Below are 22,652 nucleotides of genomic sequence, written 5' to 3'. Positions count from 1 at the left end.
AGTGTCTTTATGTGTTCATTTTGATGTAAACACTGTTTCTTTGGATGTTTGGGAAAGTAAGGCATTAAATTCCATTAAGAGCAAATTTGAGGACGTATTTCCTGATGAGTTACCTCATGGATTACCTCCTAAACGAAAGGTGGACCATAAAATTGAGCTAGTGCCAGGTGCAGAATCTATTAGTATTCCTCCATATAGGCTTAGCCAAACTGAGGAAGACGAGGTAGCAAAGCAACTAGCTGAATACTTGAGAATGGGTCAAATTAGACCAAGTAAGTCTCCTTAGGGTGCACCAGTTCTCCTGGTTAAGAAAAAAGATCAAGATACCTAGCGGATGTGTATTGATTAAAAACGTCTTAACAAGGTTACAATTAAGAACAAATACCCATTGCCTAAATCACATGATCTTATTGATAGGTTGAAAGGAGCTAAGTATTTCACAAAGCTTGATTTGCAAACCGGTCATCAGATCCATATTGCAGAGAAAGATGTTCCTAAAACTGCTTTTAGGACACGTTATGGCCATTATGAATTTTTAGTGTTACCCGTTGGTCTCAGTAATGCACCAACAACTTTCCAACAGATGATGAATGATATATTTTGGGATCTGTTATTAGGAAAATGCGTGGTGGTTTTCTTAGATGATATTTTGATATATAGGAGAACTTTGGCTGAGCATGAGGATCATCTTCAAGAGGTTCTAGAAGGCTCAAGAATGAGAAACTATATTGTAAATTATCTAAGTGTGATTTCTTTAAAAAGGAATTATTATACTTGGGTCATAAGATCTCTCGAGATGGCTTAAGTATAGATTTGGATCGCATCCAAAAGGTTTTGGAATGGCAAGTTCTGCGTACGATCAAGAAATTAAGATCTTTCTTAGGTTTTGTGGTATTTCTTTGAAAATCTATCAAGGACTATTCGAAGGTGACAGTGCCTTTTACCAACCTTCTTAAGGGTAAAAATAAGAAGTCTGATTCTCCGATCGAGTGGAATGAGAAGCTACAGGAAACTTTTGATACTTTGAAATATAAAGTTTGAGATTCTCCTGTGTTAGCCTTACCAGCAGATCCTAGCAGGCCTTACATTGTAGAGACTGATGTTAGTGATTTTGCAGTAGGTGCAACTTTGCTCTAGGATGGGAAGCCTATGGCCTTCGAGAGTAAGAATTTTAACGATGCACAGACTAGGTACCCAATTTAGGGGAGAGAGAGTTGTATGCAATCATTTATACTTTAAAGGCATGGAGAGTATCTCTACTTGTCTCAGTTTTTATGGTCTTGTGATGATAGATCATCAGTCTTTGCAGTTCATTTGTGATCAACCATACTTGAAAGGTAGAAAGGCTAGATTGGCTGAATTGATGCAGGACTTTGATTTCATGAGGGTAAATATAGAAAAGGTAGCTTGAATAGCATTGCTGATGCGTTAAGTCCAATTGGTGAAGTTAATGAACTTAGCTTCATAGAAATTACTTCTAACGTATACGATTCACTCAGGGAAAAATGAAGTACATATATTTTCTTTAGAAAATATTAGAATTTGGCAAAATTAGGGTCCAACTCTGAGGTAGATCAAAACCTAGTGAATGAAGGAAAAGCCAACCAATTTTTTATTCAGAATGATCTTTTATTCCTAAATGATAAGGTTTGCATGTCGGATGTGCCGAAAATTAAATTGAGGATCCTATTTGAGTGCCATGATGCACCATCGGCAGGACATTCGTGCATACAACGTACCTTGGCTTTGGTTAGGTAGCCAAAAATGAAGGATTTTGTTCAAAATTATGTGGTCAAATGTCATCAGTGTCAGATTAATAAGGCAGAGTGCCTTAAAACTGATGGGTTATTACATCCTTTGGATATTCCGTCTCAAAAGTGGAAAAGTATTTCCATGGATTTCATTACGGGACTTCCATGTACCAATAAGAGGTCATAATGCCATTTGGATAGATTGACAAAGATGGATAGGTTTTCACCCATAAACACAATAATTAAAGCGTCGAAATTGTCTTACCAATTTATCGAGCAACTGTTTAGACTATATGGTCTACCTTCTAATATTGTGAGAGATCGAGACTCTAAGTTCACAGCTCATTTTTGGCAGGAAGTTTTCAAGAAATTGGAAACTACTTTGAGTATGAGTTTCTCTGATCACCCGCAGCTTGATGGGCAAACAGGCCGTGTGAATCAGATTGTAGAGGATATGCTTCGTGCATATGTCTTTGGATTTGGAAAAAATATCTTCCAATGATGGAATTTGCCTATATCACTTTGTTCATGCTTATGTATGGGTATCAACCCAGGGCACCTATTGATGTTGGTCTTAAGGACATTGAGCTTGATGCATCAAGGGATTTCTTGCGTGATATGCAGGAAATGTTGACCCAAGCTCAGGATTCTATCGAGTGCTCGGGATAGAGCATGATTTTATGCTGATAGGAGAGGCTCACCTCAGTCTTTTGAGCCAGGAGCGTTGGTTTATTTGAAAGTTTCTAAAGATTCTCAGACTTTGTCTCAATAGGAAAATGCTCAAAATGATCTCCTAGATATTGTGGTCCATTCTAAGTTATACGTCAAATTGGCACGATTGCATATGAATTAAAACTACCTCCACATGTCAGAGTTCATCCAGTGTTTCATGTCAGTAGACTAAAAGAGAAGCTGGGAGGTGAGGATAACAATTACTTCTCACGAACTCGTTGAAGTCAAAGATTTGTCTTATGTTCCACATGAACCTAAAAAGGTACTTAAATTTAGGGAAAGGAAACTTTGTTAGTAGCTTAATCCTTGAGGTTAAAATTAAGTAAAAAGACAGGGAAATTGAGGATTTGACTTAGGAGTCAGTTGTGAACATTCAACATAGTTTTTCTTCTTTTCATTGCACGAGTGCAATGTTTTGAGAGAGGGGAAGTATGTTATGTGCACATTATATGTGCATATACTAGGAGGCTAACCCACCCTAGGCATGTGAACATGCTCTAGTGGGGCAAGATGGTTGTCAATAGTTGAAGGCATTATATGATTAGGCCTGTCACTTACATATGTAAATTTGGTCTTTAAACTACCACATATTTGAAGGATGTTATCCTCTCTATATTATAAAATAATTTGATGATTTGTGTATAGCAATGCCTTGTTTTACAACACATAGAAAACACTTATTGTTTTGATTTTAAGCTTTATTTTATTTCATTATATTTAGTGGAAAACATTTAGAATTTAAATTAATAAGAAAGGAATTTACAATATGCACTCATCCTTCTCAAGCTTTAGCCCTTCAAGCCCCAGCCCATTTGTACATAGCCAACCCATTTGAAGGTAAATTAGAAGCAACACTACACCTCAAATGCATCATAATCAACCAACATAGCAGCATCCTTATTCTACCCACTTGCAAGTTACAATCCAATCTCATTGTAACTAATTAAAAAGTATGTGAACTCTATCTAATAATTTCTTTCAGAGGATGACTGCAATCGTTAAATCTCTAAGCATCAGAAAAACCAAGATTCTCATTTCATCTTAAGGAGCACATATCTGACCATATTTATTATTGTACATCATTCAAACAATGGCCAATAACCTAATCCCATAACCAAGCTTGCAAACCAATTCTTAATTAAAGCCAAGAAATAATTCATCTTTTAACTGTAGTCTAAAAGGGTCTCAGTACTACACGTCAAAGAAGATGATAAGTATCCTCATAGTCCACATAGGATCTAGAATACATATGAGAATCCAACCCTTAATACTGAGTTTAAATTTACTAAAGAAATAACCAACCATATTTTTCACACAAAAAAATTACATTAAAAAGAAATAGGACTACGATTGGACAATCTCTTCCCGTTCTGCCTCTGACCAAGTCACATGCCAAATCTCATTTAAAATATAACTATCGATCCTGCTTATATCTGATTTTCAAATAAATAAGTTTTTTCCTAAGTTACAAAAAATTAAGTTCTCATACTAGTACCAATCGTTCCTAATATTATCTCTATTGAAAATGACATTCACTTCTACAAAACACAAAGCCATAGAGAGTCACATGCCAAATCTCAATTAAACAATAATTACCAATCGTGCTCATATGTGATTTCTAGATAAATATGTTTTTTCCTAGGTTGTAGGAAATTTAAATACTCATACTAGTGATAATCTTTCCAAATATCTTCTCCACTAAAAATGACATTCACTTCTACAAAACACAAAGCCATAGTTAGATAAATCTATTTTTTCCTCGGTGTTTGAAAATTTAAATTCTCATACTAGTACCAATCTTTCCAAATATCATCTCTATTGAAAATGGCATTCACCTCTAAAAAACACAAAGCTAAAGGCATCTAAGGTAAAGGAACCCAAATAGAACATCACTATAAAGTTGATGTAAAAATCTCCATCCAATAAGAGTTTCATCTTGCAAATCTCGAAAGGAGGAGATTCCCTTATTTTATCAAGGTATCTAGCCAAAGCCAAAGGAAAAATCTTGCAAGAAAGGTTATCACTCAATGAGGATGGAGTTCACACATCCTAGCATTCATTGCATGGAATGCACACGAGTAGTTATACCACCATGAAACCTCGAGGCATTAGCTTCAAGAGAGATTGTATATTCCAAAAGTTTGTAAATGAACATGTCCATGGGTTTATATACTTGGCCCCTTCCACACTACACTTATTAATGTCCATTTTACACTTGTCCATGGCCTTTGGCCCATACCATTATTTACATGGCATTAATGAATTTGTTTACAAACCATCCCTTTCCATTGGTTTCATCCTTAAAACCACAAAAATTCAGCTCATGAAATGGAATGTAACTCTAATGACCATGTAGACCATATGTAGCATATAATGGCCTTGATATACATGGCTCCAAATCTGTCCATAAGAACATAATGCCTTCCATACACTAAGAGTTGCATAATATTCTCTCAAATCATTCCAACAATGACAATGTATAGTCCCTATGAAAGGTTCTTTACATGTGAAGACTCAAATCTTCCACTTGTGGGACCCTAAAAATTATCATAACAATAAATTCTAGAAATCGAGTAGCATCCATTTGGTTATCATATTGCTCACGATATGTGTCCAAAAGTCCTTCTATCCTTTCCAACATAAAATCAGGTTGCTCAGGAAGTTCCCATTGATCACATAGCCTTCGGGATATCAAATGGAAATTGAGCATCACCATCATAAAAAATGTAACTACCAAAATAAAATGGATACCCCTTATCTGCAATGCGTAGTAACAACTTGGATCAATTACATTTCCAAGTAGATCCATGCTTACATCCTCTATCACAATGCCACCCGGGTCAAAGGGAAAACTCAAGAGGCTTGCGACCATAACAATGATCCTCACATCAACATCCATAACGTCATGAGCATCCATATTAACCACATCAATACATGATCCATGTAATGCTCAACATCAAGACCACTATCATGATGATTCCCATATAAATAAGCATCATCCAATACTTCATGATTACCATGTACATAAGCATCATCCAATGCTTCTTTATCATCATGTGAATGCTATCCCAATCCATGAAATGACTCCATATCACCATAGGTAACATCTCCAAGAGTGTAAATAGATGAAGAAGATAAACCCTCTTTATTCGGCAATCCATAAGATGAGTTCATGGATGTGGGCATAGATAAATCCATAGACGTAGGAACTACCATAGACGTTTCACAAGATCCACATGACAATTCGATATGGCAATACAATAAGGATCACATTAAGGTAAGTAACTCCATACCATGGAAAGATGATGCTCCTTACAAAAGCTGTCGCGCTCATCACCACTCATATTCTTGCCTTGTAAAAAGTTATCATTGTTAGCATCCATCTCGACAATCCCATGAGTTGTACTATCATTTGGCATCATGTTATGAGTTCTTGAGATTTTACTCCATAATCAATGGGAATAGTATCCATAAGTGATGAGATAAAGGGTTTGCTGAATTTTCAACACATACTTCACTTTTACAATAACCATAGAAGTCTTGGACTAAAGTGAAATCCCGTTTTCAATAGATTAATCCTTAGCTTAGTAAAGGAGGTGACATAGATTTAACACTAGTCTTGTAATTGAGCCACAAAAGTGTCTTTAGCCCACAAATGTTACGCAATGTATCATTTCTTGAATTTGAAATAACTTCCATAGATGATATTGAAAAGTGATGAGACTTCATAAGTATGATTATCTAGCATATAGAAAATTCCATGTTAAGTTTGAGCAGAAAATTTTATCATTAAAAAAATGCATTCTAAAAAAATGTAAAAAATAGCTCTAACAATAACAATTTAGAGGGGCTTAAAAAGTTGACAGTTTTCATCCAACTGGGGTAATATTTATGAAGACCAATCATCCCAATTGGATCAAAGCTTTGATATTTATGTTAAATCTGTCTAAATATTGTATTGTGATAATTCTAAATATTTTTACGATAGGAGACTTTATGTTTATATGAAAGAATCTTGTAAAGAAATGTGTTTTTTATGGAAAAAGGAGAGAGGGAATCTTTCTCCGATAAATTTATGGAGAGAAATAAAGAGAACCTTGGCATTTAGAAATTAGTGAATGTTATCTTGTCCTTCACTCCCTTAAACTCACCTTCATTACCACCTCGATGATGAACATGCAGTCTATGCTCAAATGGTCTAACATGATTGGTCCCAAACTCATTGAAGTGATGAGGCCTACTATGATTAGATTCCATCCCATTAAAATGATGACCCATCTCATGAAAGTGATGACCTCATGTGTGAAGGATTCCAATTTCCATTCACCCTTGATTTATCCAAAACTATGCCTTTGACTTTGTCCAAATTTCTCCCTTGCATTGATGAGATCCCATTCATAGGGCCATGCATAGGCATACCCGACATACTTGTTCCACCTTGATGCATCAATGAGATGGAGGCAAGTTCTCCTTCCCAAGAATAGACCCATGATTCCCATCAACATGGTATATAGTAGCTTGAGGACTATGCAATGCATTTGCATGTGAAGCTCCCACAAAAGGTCCATAAGCTTGTGGATCCATTGGTGGAAAAGTGTTTGGTGCATATGGATGCAACATAGGTCCACCGTAAGCTTCATCTACATCTTGCCTCAAAATTGTGAGCCCATCATACAACTCCTTGCTCATAGAGTCAAACTTGTCCACCATGAACTGAAATCTTTGGTCCATCCTTTCAATCATGTTTTGTATGAAATACATCATGTTGTTTATGCTCATGTCCCCATCATCCTTAGGCATTTATGGAACATTAAACATTTGCAGAACATTTACCTCTTGATGCATCCCTTCATTGATATTGCCATTAATTTCTTCTTGCATAGCTCCTTGAGCATCTTGTCTTGCATTCGATGTGCCCGCTTCATTCTCTCAAGCGCTTCCTTGTAGTTCCCCTTATTAGGTTTGCCTTTGGCATCATCTTAAATCTTCAAAAGACTTTTGAAAGGGTTCCCAAACTCCAAATTGAATGATCTTTGGCTCTATAGAGAGAACATGATATGTAGAATCCTCGTGTGTGATTGCTTTAACAATGGTCAATGCACAAGTACTCTCTATTTTGTCTTTTTTTTTTGAAACGTCAAGTTTACAACTTTGACCAAGCAAATAGAGTCCGATTCTTGATGTCTTTAGCTTTCCAGAATGGGGAAAGAGCATACTATTCAACTATGATGTCGAAATTGGTTTAGTCCAAAAGCCCCGATTTTTGCAAAAATAAGGTAGTATCCAGTAGGAAAATGGGCGTAGCGGATAGCTCGGGTGTCTGATTGGTGAGAATTAAGGCTTGATAGGAAGCTTAGGGTATGGGGAACATAACCCTATGATCACTTTGCCAATATATGGTGTTGTTTTGGATTGGGCCTCACTTTAACCTTTTTGCAAGATCTTTCTGAGAAAGTTGTGTGATGCAGACAATTGACTCATAAAGAGCACAAGGCAACAGGCATATGGAAGCCATTCTTGTAGAAGACTAAGCTAAGAGGAGACTCTAGATGAATATAGGCATCTTCTCCATGTGTTGAATAAAATAGTTGGCACTGTGTAAGCTTGTGGACAAGGTAAAGCATGCATGCATACGCATAGCAAGGAGCATAGATAAGCACACCGAATCTCTGCACGAAATGAGTAAAAAGGGCAAGCTACCCACGACGTTTCTAGAAAGCCATGGTGAGGAGGAAGAAAGCAAGAAATGCACTGTCCGTTTCTCCACCAGGGTGCTCGTTACATGGATCCCTTCAGACCACAATATGTTAGATTATGGAAGTTTATGCTATATTTACATGCGGTTAAATGATCGTTGCATTCAGCCTCTTCTTCTCCTGCCCAGGCTCGAAATACTCGAAGATGGCGGGACGGTGGCAACTTCACCACCATGCTCAATGTAGAAAACGGCGGGACGATGGAAATGGCATAGACCTCTTATGGGAGAAGTACTTTAGGGATCCCTCGCAGTGGTGGGACAATCGTAACGCCAAGGTAAGCACCACTGTACAGGTTTCTTCTTTCTGCTGATTTCTTGCTTGTGAGAGAGACCATTTGTTTGGCAGACTAGCCCAACATCCCCAGACTTTAAGCACAAAATCACTAAGGTATCGTTGTGGATTGATGACTGGTGCAATCCCTCTTGGGTTCGTGAAGAGCTTAGGAGAAGAGGACTGGTGATGTTAACAGAAGTTAAAGATGGAGAGCTCTATGCGGGTAAGGAGAAGAATGACAATGCCAACCACCAAGCAGTGGGTACTGATTTTGTGGCCTTACTGAAGGCTTGTGCCAAGAAGAAGGATCTGTACCAAGGCACTAGAGTACATGCTGATATTCTAAAAAGGGGCTTGCTTGAAAAGAGCCCTTATGTAGCGAACACTTTAGTCAGTATGTACGCCAAATGTGGTGCGCTCGAAAAAGCACAGCAAGTGCTTAACGAGCTTCTTGTTCGGGACATAGTCTCTTGGAATGCACTAATCACAGGATATGCCCGTCAGGGACAGGGCGAGGAAGCACTGAACTGTTTTGAAAGGATGCAATGTGAGGGCCTCTCTCCCAACGCAGTCACCTTCATTTGCATCTTAAAAGCCTGTGGCAGCATAGGAGCAGCTGACAAGGGCAAACAAATTCATGATGAGATTGTCAGTCAGGGGTTGCTGGGAAAAGATATTGTGCTTGGCACGGCTTTGGTGGACATGTACGCCAAATGCGGTGCGCTCGCAAAAGCACAACAAGTGCTTGACGGGCTTCCTGTTCGGGATGTAGTCTCTTGGAATGCGCTAATTGCAGGATATGCCCGACAGGGGCAGGGCGAAGAAGCACTGAACTGTTTTGAACGGATGCAACACGAGGGCCTCTCTCCAAACACGGTCACCTTCATTTGCATCTTGAAGGCCTGTGGCAGCATAGGAGCCGCCGATAAGGGAAAACAAATTCATGATGAGATTGTCAGTCAGGGTTTGCTTGGAAAAGATATAGTGCTTGGCAATGCTTTGGTGGACATGTACGCCAAATGCGGTGCACTCGCAAAAGCTCACCAAGTGCTTGACCAGCTTCCTGTTCGGAACGTAATCTCTTGGTCTGCACTAATCACAGGATATGCCCAACAGGGGCAGGGCGAGAAAGCACTGAACTGTTTGGAACGGATGCAACGCGAGGGCCTCTCTCCAGACAAGGTCACCTTCACTTGCATCTTGAAGGCCTGTGGCAGCATAGCAGCAGCCGACAAGGGCAAACAAATTCATGATGAGATTGTCAGTCAGGGGTTGCTGGGAAAAGATATTGTGCTTGGCACTGCTTTGGTGGACATGTACGCCAAATGCAGTGCGCTCGCAAAAGCACATCAAGTGCTTGACGAGCTTCCTGTTCGGAATGTAGTCTCTTGGAATGCACTTATCGCAGGATATGCCCAACAGGGGCAGGGCGAGGAAGCACTGAACTGTTTGGAAAGGATGCAACATGAGGGCCTCTCTCCAAACACGGTCACCTTCATTTGCATCTTGAAGGCCTGTGGCAGTATAGCAGCAGCCGACAAGGGCAAACAAATTCATGACGAGATTGTCAGTCAAGGGTTGCAGGGAAAAGATATTGTGCTTGGCACTGCTTTGGTGGACATGTACGCCAAATGTGGTGCGCTGGCAAAAGCACAACAAGTGCTTGACGAGCTTCCTGCTCAGAACATAGTCACTTGGAATGCACTTATCGCAGGATATACCCAACAGGGGAGGGGTGAGGAAGCACTGAACTGTTTTGAACGGATGCAACACGAAGGCCTCTCTCCAGACACAGTCACCCTCACTTGCATCTTGAAGGCCTGTAGCAGCATAGGAGCAGCCGACAAGGGCAAACAAATTCATGATGAGATTGTCAGTCAGGGGTTGCTTGGAAAAGATATTATGCTTGGCAATGCTTTGGTGGACATGTATGCCAAATGTGGTGTGCTTGCAAAAGCACAGCAAGTGCTTGATGAGCTTCCTGTTCGGAACGTAGTCTCTTGGAATGCACTAATCACAGGATATGCCCAACGGGGGCAGGGCGAGGAAGCACTGAACTGTTTTGAACAGATGCAACGCGAGGGCCTCTCGCCAGACACGGTCACCTTCATTTGCATGCTTAATGCGTGCAGTCATTCAGGTCTCGTGGATGAGGGCGAAAGGTATTTTGCGAATATGAGCAAAAAATATGGTATGACACCAGACTTAGAGCACCACACTTGCATGGTTGATCTTTTTGGCCGTGCAGGGCACTTCGACAAGGCTATTGCATTGATTAGGAAGATGCCATTTTCTGATTATCCTCCAGTTTGGTCTGCTCTGTTGGCTGCTTGTCGAAAATGGGGAAATGTGAAGCTTGGAAGATTGGCCTTTGAACATGCAGTACAAGTGGATAAAAATGATGCTGCAGCTTATGTCTGTATGGCTAATATCTATGCAGCTGCTGGGGTGCAAGAGGATGCAGAAAAGATTGAAGCCATGAGAGTGAAAAATGCTGCATGGAAGAAGCCAGGATGTAGTTGGTGGATTGATGTGAGTGGAAATGTTCGTTCATGTTTTGTTGGGGATACAAAGCATCCACAAAGCGAAGGTATCTATGTGAAGCTTTGCCCATAAAATGTCACAAGAATGATATTCCCCAAGTCTGCATTGTGCTTTGTGGGCATAGTGAGAAGTTGGCCATTGTTTGTGCCCTCCTCTTTACACCTCGGCGGGCAACTATACATGTTGTGAAGAACATGCGGATCTGTGGTGACTGCCATGTTGCTACATCAAGAGAAGCATAAAATTGTGGTCAGAGATGCGGACGGCTTTCACGTTTTTGAAGACGGAAAGTGTGCTTGTGGAGGCTACTGGGTTTACATTATTCCTCAGCTACTGTGTGGGTTTGGGTGTGCCTATGAGACTTGAGTACATATGAATGTGCACACATGGGTGCATGCATGTGTACTTACCTATGTACGTATGAATTCATACATACATACATGCTTATGTATGTGTGTGTGTATATGTGTGTATGAATGTATGTATGTGAAAACAAACACATACCCATACACAAAACATACGAGTATGGAAGTATGTTTGGACAACGAGACGCCCATTTAAGGGACAGGGTTAAGTATGTTAACAATTCATTATTGCCGAGGCAAGTTGGCTGTTCTAATATACATATTAAATTGATGTTCCTTCAACCATGCATAGAGCAAGAGGTATCGAATGGGTAAGTCACAGCAAGTGCATGGGATGTTGTAGGCACATGTGGGGATAGATAGGCAGCGTTCTTCAAGTACACATTCTTCAAGAAACCTTCTGAGTTTGACTTTTTTTTTTCCCAAGAACCGAGCATTCGAAGAACACATTCTTCAAGCAACCTTTTGACTTTGACTTTTTTTTCCCAAGGACCGAGCATGAACCTGACCATGTTTCCAAAGGTTTTAGCCATAAGCAAACATATGGTTATGTTTGAATTAATGACCCATGTATGCAGACATACATACATATATTATAACGTGTCTCCTAAATTCTGCTCAAAATTCACCTAAAATGTATACATACATACATACATATATGTATATATATCAAAATCAATTAGAATTAATTAAAATCAATTCTCGTTGGTGTCTGAACGGGGAATATGTGGCCTTACTTTCTCTAGTCAAAGTCTCTTAGACTCCTCATCACACGAGACATCCCTTAAAGGTGATGTATTTCTAATGATTAAATTTAACATGCATGATTGTGTCCTAAAGGCCACCAAGGTGCTTATGCCATGAGAAAATCATGGGATACGATTCCTAGATTAGAGAGCAGATTCTTGACCAAAAGCAAGAGCTACAAGGAAACAAGATCAGAAAGAGCAATGAAAAATCATTGGAAAGATCAACACTGAATCATGCTAGCATGCACAGATTATTAGAGCAAGGAGATTCAATCTTCAATCCTGCTAGCATGCACAGATTATCAGAGCAAGGAGATTCAATCAGGATAAAAGAAAAAGATGTCCAAGGCATATTACATAAGTGATTATTTATGCATATGCTTTCAATTAATAATGAAGTAAATCGATTATTAAATAGAGTTTTTATGCTGAATTGTTTTCAAGGATTACAGGAGAAACAACGAGATATGTGACAAATTCATAAAGAAACCATGCATACAAGTAAGGAGTGGAGAGAAGAAATGGAACTTGCATATGCTTTCAATTAATAATGAAGTAAATCGATTATTAAATAGAGTTTTTATGCTGAATTGTTTTCAAGGATTACAGGAGAAACAACGAGATATGTGACAAATTCATAAAGAAACCATGCATACAAGTAAGGAGTGGAGAGAAGAAATGGAACTTGTATATTTCTCAAGATTTTTTGTGTAGAAAATATGGTTGGTGCTTTGTCTACTAAATCTAAATTGAGTGTTAAGGGTTGGCCTCTCTTGTGTATTATAGATGCCATGTGGACTATGAGGATATTTATCATCTTCTTTGTGGATGTGTAGTAGTGAGACCCTTCTAGAATATTGTTGAAATATGCATTAATTCTTAGCTTCAATTAAGAAGTGGTTGGCAAGATTGGTTGACGAGATTAGGACATTAGCCATTATCTTAATCACATACAATGATAAATATGGTTAGATATCTGATCCTTTGGTAAATTTGGATTTCAAGAATGACTATATATGCCTAATTTTTAGTTTGGTGCAAAGTTACAACAATAAAAATTTGGTTGTAGGACAGTCTATGTAGAGAATCTAAGTGTTGTAGGTGTTGGTAGATGTATGTGTATATAACTAGTTCAGTGGTATCAACACGTTTATAGTACCGCTATAGAAGGTTACAGATTTGGTGCAAGTGTATAAGCTTTTTTGCAAGCATTGTTTGGTAAGTTGCTATAGTCAATCATAGATTATGAGTGAGAAGACAAGAATAACTTCTAGGCATGGAAGTTTAGGATGACCAATTTTCTTATGGGAAAAGAATATTGGGAGGTGATGAAAAGGATCCGAAGATTGTTGAAGAAAATTCAACTCCTCAGCAAGTGCAAGCATATAAAGCATGGCATGAAAAAGCTAGAAAGGTGTTATATTCATTGTCTGTCAGTGTGACAAATTCTATGATTGTGCATATACAGGATGCACAAACACCTAAGGAGGCTCGGGACACCGCGGTAAAGATGTACATCACAATCACCCAAGCTCAAAAAAGATGCAGCTAAAGCAGGAGCTGCATAATATGACTAGAGGAAAGTTGAGTATAAATAATTTCTCAGTGAAGGTTAAAGGGCTTATAAATGCCCTTGATTTTATTGGATCACTAGTAGATGATGATGATATGATGTCCACCTTTGTGACCTTGAATTGGTATTTGCAAAGAATATAGCCAGTTTTTGGAGTTCGAGAGAACTTTCCTAATTCTAGGAATTAATTGAGGAGATGAATATTGGGAGAGATTCATCTTGTGAAATTTTAAATGAGCAAGATTTTTACTCAAATACAGGTAGAGGTAGAGGGAGATCATCATCTAGAGGTTGAGGTGGAGGCCGTTTTGGAAACAAAAATCATTGGGCAGCAGCAACAACAACAATAGGATTCAAATATATAAGTAGGTGGAAGAGGTCACCCTAGAGGCAAGGGGAGCAAGAGGGGGCGAGGTGGTTCGCAAAGAAGTCAGAGTGCAAATAGCATAGAGTGTTATTACTATGGTAAACCATGGCACATGGGCCCACTATAAAACGCACAATGATATTAAAGTGGAAAGTTAGCAAGGTTGGTGAACAGGGTGGTGAGTGATGATAGAAGTGAGCAGTTGTTTATGATGCAGCATATGCTCAATTCCAAAATAGGAGATGTGCCAAGATCTAGAGATGTTTGGTATGTGGATTCTGGTACCTCTAACCATATGACCAACCATAGTGAGCGGTTTATAGACATACAGAAAATGAAAAAACTAGGCTATGTTGAAACATGTGATGATATTGCATATGTTAGTAAAGTGCTATTCTCTATGCAAGATGCTAAAACTATTTGGAAAATGTAGTTCATGTTCCAAATATTATAAAGAACCTAGTTTCTATTGGTGGACAAATGGTTGAGTAGGGTCTACATAAGTGAGGTTTAATTCTTAAGGATGGAGGGCTTTAAAAATCAATGTTACTTAATTACAAAGGATAACAAAAATGGCAGGATGCTGGATGTGAACATGCATGAAGGGAAGGAAACCATGTTTGCACATGGAACATGTGCCATTGTAAATATTGACATATAGCACAAGCACATTGGTTATGTGAATAAACAGCGGGCTGAAGTCTATGTAGGCTCAAAATATTATTTTGGGTTTGCCAAAGTTTAAGATTAATGGTATGTATAAAGTATGTGAAGCATGTCATCTTGGTAAGTAGGCTAAATATGCTTTTTCCCATGAAAAACATGTTAGTGCAAGGCTATTAGATGTTATACATTCAGATATATGGGGACTGACCAAGACTCTCCAAACAACTGCAGGTTGCAGGTATTATGTTACATTCATTGATGATCATGTTAGAAAAGTGTGGGTTTATTTCATGAAAGAGAAAAGTGAGGTGTTTGCTCACTTTTAAAGATTTAAAGACTTAGTCGAGAAGAAGAAAATGTATACAGATTAAATGTCTAAGATCAGATAGTGGGGGAGATTATTTCTCCAATGAGTTCAGTGATTTCTTGAGAAAGTAGGGAACCAAGAAACAATTTACATGTAGGTAGACTCCTAACCAAATGGTGTTGAAGAAAGGAAAAATATACACGTTATAGAAGTGTCACATGTTAGATAGGTGTCACATGTTAGATAGGTGTCATCTCCAGATGGTGTCACGCTAGTGGCACACTCTTTAGCCTCTAGGCATTTTTGGGATTTATAGCATTCATTTCCATTTTTTTCTATTTACACATTTTTTGGGTAGGAAAAAGGGTAGAGGAACTTTTCTAGAGATCCGTTCATCTTGTGCCTATATATATGAGGCATTGTAGTTCATTTCTAATCAAGTTGGCTAGTGGTTCATTGATGAGTTCTTGAGTACATTTTCTCTTCTCTCATCTCTTCTTTCTCACATGGTATCAGAGCAAGGTGGTGGCGCACAGAGAGTCTCCTTATCCTTCTTCCTCTCTACCTCTAGTCCTCTTCAACAATCACGTTTTCAATGGTGTTTTTAATTTTTTGATTTTCTGCTAAACGAATGCATTTTTGAGGATTGTGCCAAACAGACCTATTGGAATCATCGTGGTCTACAACTTAGCAGAAGAAAGTTTTTGCAAATTCCTCACCGTTTTTGAGTTATTCTTCGCAGACTGCCTGCATGCAGAATTTCTACTTGCGTTTTTTGCAGAAGCAAAAAACGCAAAAGGCTTCAAACCAGCCCTTTACCATCCTCTACAAGTGTGTTTTTAAAGCACTTCAATCCGAGTCCTACAACTCTACTTGCGGTGAAAACATTGCCAACTAGTTTTCCCTACATGCGGTAGCATTTTTTTTAAAGGCTTCTTGTGGAGAGATTTGTAGCCATTTCTTGGCTGCGTTTTCATCATCAACTTCAGCCCTCTTCATGGTGTTTTGAGGTACATATTCATCTTCTTTTCTACACCTTTCTACCGGCTGAAAATTCCACTTTGCTACACACTTTGTGTTTGCATTTTTATGGACAATCAACTCATCCATACTCCTTCTACCTAAGGCTACATTCTCAGCCCTCTTTTGGTGGTTTCTACGGAGTCTATTGGTTCATATATCGGCTGCGTTTTGTGGCTGCATTTTCGCACTATCTTTGTGCATATTTTGGAGATACTTCCTTGGTGTGGAGAGGCCATCTATTGGCTGCATTTTTTGGAGGTACGACACTTCCTCCGTTGTGTTTTCCCACCCTCCTCTCCCTATGGATCTCGGAAGTCCTCTACTCCAAAAGACAAAGGCAAGCTTGAAGATACTATGGATCCTACATCTCCTACGACAGTTGGACCGGCAACTACTACAACAGAAGTTGATGCAATTCCTTCTTTGGTAGGTGCTTCTACTTTCTCTTTTCCGTCATGTCCATTACCTTCTACGGATCCTTTCTCTCTTTCTTCTTTGTCCTTTATGCCTTCCTATCCACATACTTCTATGCCCTCTATGGTATATCCCCCTACATCATCTATGCCTTTTATGGCAACTTCATCAACTATGATTCCTCCTTCTACTACTTCCACTACTACTCTCCCCACTCAATCATATTAGCCCTTTAACCCATTCACTCAATCTTTGAGCTTTCCAAGTCTTTCCGATTCACAAAAGCTTACTCCAAACAATTACCACACTTGGTCCTTGTTTACGCAACTTCTATGCATGAAATTCAATTATGCTATAAGTAACACTTTTGTAATAAAATAATCATCTTTTATGCACGCCTCTATGCATGAAATTCAATTATGCCAAAAGTAACACTTTTGTAATAAAATAATCATCTTTTATGCACGCCTCTATGCATGAAATTCAATTATGCCAAAAGTAACACTTTTGTAATAAAATAATCATCTTTTATGCACGCCTCTATGCATGAAATTCAATTATGCCAAAAGTAACACTTTTGTAATAAAATAATCATCTTTTATGCACGCCTCTATGCATGAAATTCAATTATGCTAAAAGTAACACTTTTGTAATAAAATAATCATCTTTTATGCACGCCTCTATGCATGAAATTCAATTATGCTAAAAGTAACACTTTTGTAATAAAATAATCATCTTTTATGCACGCCTCTATGCATGAAATTCAATTATGCTAAAAGTAATACTTTTATAATAAAATATTCATCTTTTATGCATGCCTCTATGCATGAAATTCAATTATGCTAAAAGTAACACTTTTATAATAAAATATTCATCTTTTATGCATACCTCTATGCATGAAATTCAATTATGCTAAAAGTACCTCTTTTATAATTAAAAAAGATAAATTTTCTTTTACTAATTTCTAGAAAATTTCACCATAATCTCCTTTGTATGGCTTACCATTTTTCAATTTTCTACATCTTTAAAACTAATTAAAAGTACACCAATATTGAAATTATCCTAAAGTAAATATTTTTTTCACTTAATTGAGATAAACATTATAAAAATTTGACATTAATCACTTAACCATTCACCTAGGATAGAGAATGGTTGGTTTTGTTAGAGAAGAGAGGGGAATGCCTTTTGTAATGAGGCCTAACATTATAGAGAAGACATAAAGCATAAAAACCATTTTAAAACCATAAAAATCCATAAAATAATTGAAAGAAAGAAGAACCACCAACTTACTAATGACTTTGATAGCTTTCCTTTGGCTTGATGGTTTGAGGGTTCAACTCTTGTTTGAACAAGAGTGGCCACCAATCTTTGGAAGAGGGAAATGTCAAAAACTAATGAATTATTAACAAATTCATAGTTCTTGGCTTGGGTGGAGTAGAGTAACAATGCATTAGACATTGTTGAGTTTAACAAAGGGGAAGGCCTCTATTTATAGGAAAAAGTGAGCTCCTAACCAAACAAACTGATTCTAGAATTTTCCAACTCAGTTTGGTCAATTTTTGACCATTTTTAGGTCAGTTGAGCTAACTTTTTACAACTAGACTTGAATTAGGAGAGAGGACAGATGAAATATCTCAATTTTTATGAGTTTAAAACTCATTCAAGTATGTGAAATATGCACCTCCTTTAATGGACTCCCCTTCCTTACATATGTGTCAAAATGGAATCATTATACCCAAAATATCTCATATTTTTAATATTGCTCATAGTTTTTTACTAATAAACCTTGTACATTTTTAACTCTTCATCTTATGTGAGCATTTACTCATTTTTGGATACCCAAAATATCTCATATTTTTAATATTGCTCATAGTTTTTTTACTGATAAACCTTGTACATTTTCAACTCTTCATCTTATGTGAGTATTTACTCATTTTTGGATACCCAAAATATCTCATATTTTTAATATTACTCATAGTTTTTTACTAATAAACCTTGTACATTTTCAACTCTTCATCTTATATGAGCATTTACTCATTTTTGGGTATCTTCTTTTACAAATTGGATTTATCTCCTCCCTACACATGGATTGATGCTATTGGCCCATAGGAACCTTAATTGGACCATAATCCAAAAATTTCTGAAAATCTAGATCCTTAGGCTAAGGTCCTTTATACCCATTTCCAATAAATTCCAATTGCACATTGGAAAGTTCTTTTTGAATTTCTGATTCAGGGGAATTCATTTTAATAATATGAGAAATTTTTCTATCTAAAAATATTCAAAATCTGAATATTCTCTCTCTAGAATATTTTCTTTCTCTATGTCAAAAAAGGCAGAGACAAGATCTTTTATATTTCTGAAGAGGGGATTGATTACAGGGAAAGATGCTGGACATCTTGAGAGGCTGGGGAGGAATCTTACAATAGTGACACTGCAAAAAAATCATTTGTTTGTTGCTTCATTAACCACTTGAGGAATCACATCCGTTTCCTCTTCTATTTCATTTATTGGCAAAGCATCAAGAGAATTTACTGGTATCAATGATGCAATGGTATTTTCAACATTCTCACTTCCCTTAGTGCTCATAGTTTGATCTTGACATGTCTCAGATATGATGACCCACAATGTTAGACCCTTTCTTTTTTTTAAAGGACTGAGCCTTGATGTTGTCACTTTTCTCTTCTTCGGCATCTCAACCTGTAAAGAAAACAAAAGCAAAAAGACACATGGGCAAAGAACACACGCCATGCTTTTGCCATTGCATAGTGGCATCAATATCTTGCATGATAGTTTTTCTATGTAATATATGTCTAATGTATGCATAGTATTATCATGCACAGTACTGTGCATGATAGTTCTATCAATCATAGTATTCTACAACAAAGCATGCAAAGTATTCTATCATGCAAAGTATTCTATTGTACATAGACATTTTGTTGTGGGCTACAAAGCAAACATTGACTTGTGAGCTACAAGCTATGACAAACAACATTGACTTGTGAGCTACAAGCTATGACAAACAACATTTCATACTTATAGTCTTCAAGATACAAATAACAAAACCATAGATTTCAAATAACTACATATTTGCATCAAATAACAACGTCGGGAGCTTGGCATCAAATAACCATATGGTTTCAATCGATTGTGGCCACCACTAGTATCTTGTCTCAAAAATGGCCACCACTGGTAGCTTGGCCATTTTCAATACAAATATTATCTTCACGAAACTAGTGATCACTGTGCACACAAAGACTTGGCCCATGTGATTGGCACAAAAGAATTGTTCAAAATGCGAACGCTTATAAAAAAAGAAGTAACCAAGCATATGGAGGTATCCCTTAACGGGTGAATTTGAGGCTGAAATTCTTGAGCTTTATCATAACAAAAAAAACTCTTGGAACCGCCACGATACAGGTAAACGTAGACCCCCATGTAGTCTTGGAACCGCTTGGGGGTAGTTTGCCAGTGAACTACGCCCATTACTACCCCCATGTAGTCTTCAACATTGAAATTATGCACTAGAAATTTGAAAAAAAACATCACTGCATCATATTCTTCAATAGCCAGCCGCTCAAGCTGCTATGATAATAATAATACAATATGCAAGGCACCTGGGGGTAGTTCACCGCGGCGAACTACCCCCAAGTAGTCCTCAACATTGAGATTATGCACTAGAAATTTGAAAAAAAAACATCACTACATCATATTCTTCAACAACCGGCCGCTCCGGCTATGATAATAATAACACAAGATGTGGGGCACTTGGGGATAGTTCATAGTCTTCAACATTAAGATTAGCCACTATAACCTTGAATGGCCTCGGGGTCGGCGAAATACCCCCATTTGTACTAAAACTATTAAAGCTTGTTAAATTGTTCAAAGTATTGGAATATTATATTTCATTGAATGCAGTATAATTTTGTAAATTTGTTTCATGAAGCGTCCCATGCAGTATAAGTCTCATGTAATAGAATTACAGTTTGTCTAATGAATATCTTAGTAAAACGTATATTGGATAATAAGTTTTCCATGGAAGATATTTTATTGGTTGGTGTTTATTGATATTTAACATATGTTTGAAATTATTTTTGAGAAAATTTATAAGGAAAATAGTTTGATCTTATCTTTTTTGAGAATACTTTTTATTAAATGCGTGTGTAGTGTTGTGGGATACTATATCTTTCCCACCATCATTACCATCAATGTGCTAAATAATTTGATAAATTGGATCTTGTTGCCATTATTGCAAATTCAACTTTTTGTTGGAATTTTTATTAGTAGTTTCTGTCTTGGTTAGCAAAATTATGGAGTTCACTAGAATTAGGGATGAAAACAAATTCAAAGAGATAGAGATTACCACAGAGCATGGTGCTATGAAGGTGTCTGCTAAAGAGTTGGCAGCTTTATTTTCGTATAAGGAGCAAACAGTTGATTGGGAGGGAACAAGATGGATTGTCCTACAAACTTCCAAGAATCAATAGGAGCTCTAGTGTTACTTTCCACTTAGACATCCAGTTTGGTAGGTGCTTCATTGCGTCCAGGACAAAGTTTCTTGGAAGTGATGGTTACAAGGTGAAAGCAATGGAAATTAGTAAGAATGAGGTAGCTTTGAATGTAGAGACTGGTGAAAGCAGCAAAGCTGATTGCGTTTGCCAACTCTGAGTCTACCAAAGAGAGTTTCAAAGCACAGGAAACATGCATGATAGAAAATGTAGGATATGTAGAGTCATTGGAAAGGCAAGGAGTGGGCAATGAAGGCGGAGGTTCTAAGAAGACGTGACTAAGTTTAATTAGAAACTTACCCAAGAATAGGTAAGCAAAATAGAGCAAGTTCAAGAGCTTCCATCTAGGTATGATGGGAATGTGATGTTTGAGCTTCCTCCAATCAAAGAAGGGTGAAACACAGTAGGTGTGGAGACCAAGTTTGATGGGCATGTTTGGGTTGATGAGGCCACCTCCACCAATGTGTTAGGTTTTCAAGGCAAAGTGAGAATATGCAGTGTGTAAATGCTTCTTGCCAAGGCTTTCAAAGAAAAAAAATAAGACACGACACTCATTGGGTTGGCCGTCTATCCAAGGTTTGCCCTGTTGGTATGTCAATGGAGAACTTAAGAACTGTTAAGTGCTTTTTCTGTTGTGCCCCTCCCAAAAGTTTGTCTAAGTGTCCTTGCAAGCTCATTCTATGCTACCCAAAAGACATTGGTGAGAAAAACATATCCCGTGTGAGAGGTCATCCATATTGGGTTTCACATGCATCCGATTGCAGAGGGAGCTGCTAGGAGCTCATCAATGATGCAAAGAGTAGAGTAGAGAAACTGGTAAGAAAGGATCTTCAAGGGCGACCAAAGGCCATTCAAAAAAATGGCAAAAGAAGTAGTAATGGATTCAACTTTGTTTGGAGATACAACGGCGGCTGGGAAGCAATTATCTGACAGTGTCTTGGCTAACACACTTGCAAGGCTTATACCATTGCTCGATAAAAGAAAACTATCTAGGTGGAGGAAAGAGGCAACAGTAGAGAGGAGCTAGAACTTTGGAGACATGGAAGCAATATTGGACATGAAGCACTTGGCGATTGCTCTTTGATTGTTTCCAGAGCATGGTCTTCCCAGGTCATCTGGAATTTTCCTCATGCTAAAGATGTCATGTTTTCAAAATGTCTTCTCAAGGTCTTGGAAATGGAGTTGAACTAGTACACAAAATGAGACCTAAGGGAGAACTGGGGGGTGGTTGTTCGATATTTTTTGACTTTGTGAAGAGAATGAGAGATTGGTAAAACAATGGCATGCCATGTTTACAATCCTTTTGTCTAGGAGATGCAAACAATAACCTTTGTGGAATTCAAAGTAGAGGACACTAAAGCACAAACATTGTTTTGGGAGCTTCTTAACCGAGTCATGGAACGAGAAGGATATAAAAAGGCATAATTTAGGGGATTTATAGGAGATGAACCTCAAGAAAAACTGTGTTTAATGGTGGCTTGGACAAGGAGATGAAAGGAAGAGAGCACTCTTTCTCTTTCCATTGGGAACAAAGTCTTCACAAACATGCAATTGCATGTATTCCACCCCATTTGCAAGAGGAGTTCAAATTCAGATATCGGCAATGGAAAGGTGCACCATA

The 22,652-nt window shown here is 37.9% G+C and overlaps 1 protein-coding gene across 2 annotated transcripts; it reads left to right on the top strand.

Moving 5' to 3' along the window:
* The first annotated feature begins 8,058 nt into the window (after nt 1-8,058).
* LOC147603606 (pentatricopeptide repeat-containing protein At5g27110-like) lies at nt 8,059-11,701 on the top strand. 2 transcript variants are annotated; one of them, XM_086796460.1, is made up of 2 exons: nt 8,059-8,516; nt 8,679-11,701. In XM_086796460.1, exon 2 carries the CDS (start codon nt 8,702-8,704, stop codon nt 11,129-11,131), a length of 2,430 nt encoding a protein of 809 aa, XP_086652586.1. In that variant the 5' UTR covers nt 8,059-8,516; nt 8,679-8,701; the 3' UTR covers nt 11,132-11,701. The 2 variants fall into 2 exon arrangements, with proteins under 2 accessions (XP_086652586.1, XP_086652585.1); XM_086796459.1 differs by having other exon boundaries at nt 8,588-11,701.
* Nucleotides 11,702-22,652: the final 10,951 nt, after the last annotated feature.

Source organism: Cibotium barometz, chromosome 63, assembly GCF_041138505.1.
Source record: "Cibotium barometz isolate CiBa-2024 chromosome 63, ASM4113850v1, whole genome shotgun sequence".
Lineage (NCBI taxonomy): Eukaryota > Viridiplantae > Streptophyta > Polypodiopsida > Cyatheales > Cibotiaceae > Cibotium > Cibotium barometz.
The sequence above is the reverse complement of the archived record's forward strand: the minus strand, read 5'-3'. Positions and strand labels throughout refer to the sequence as shown.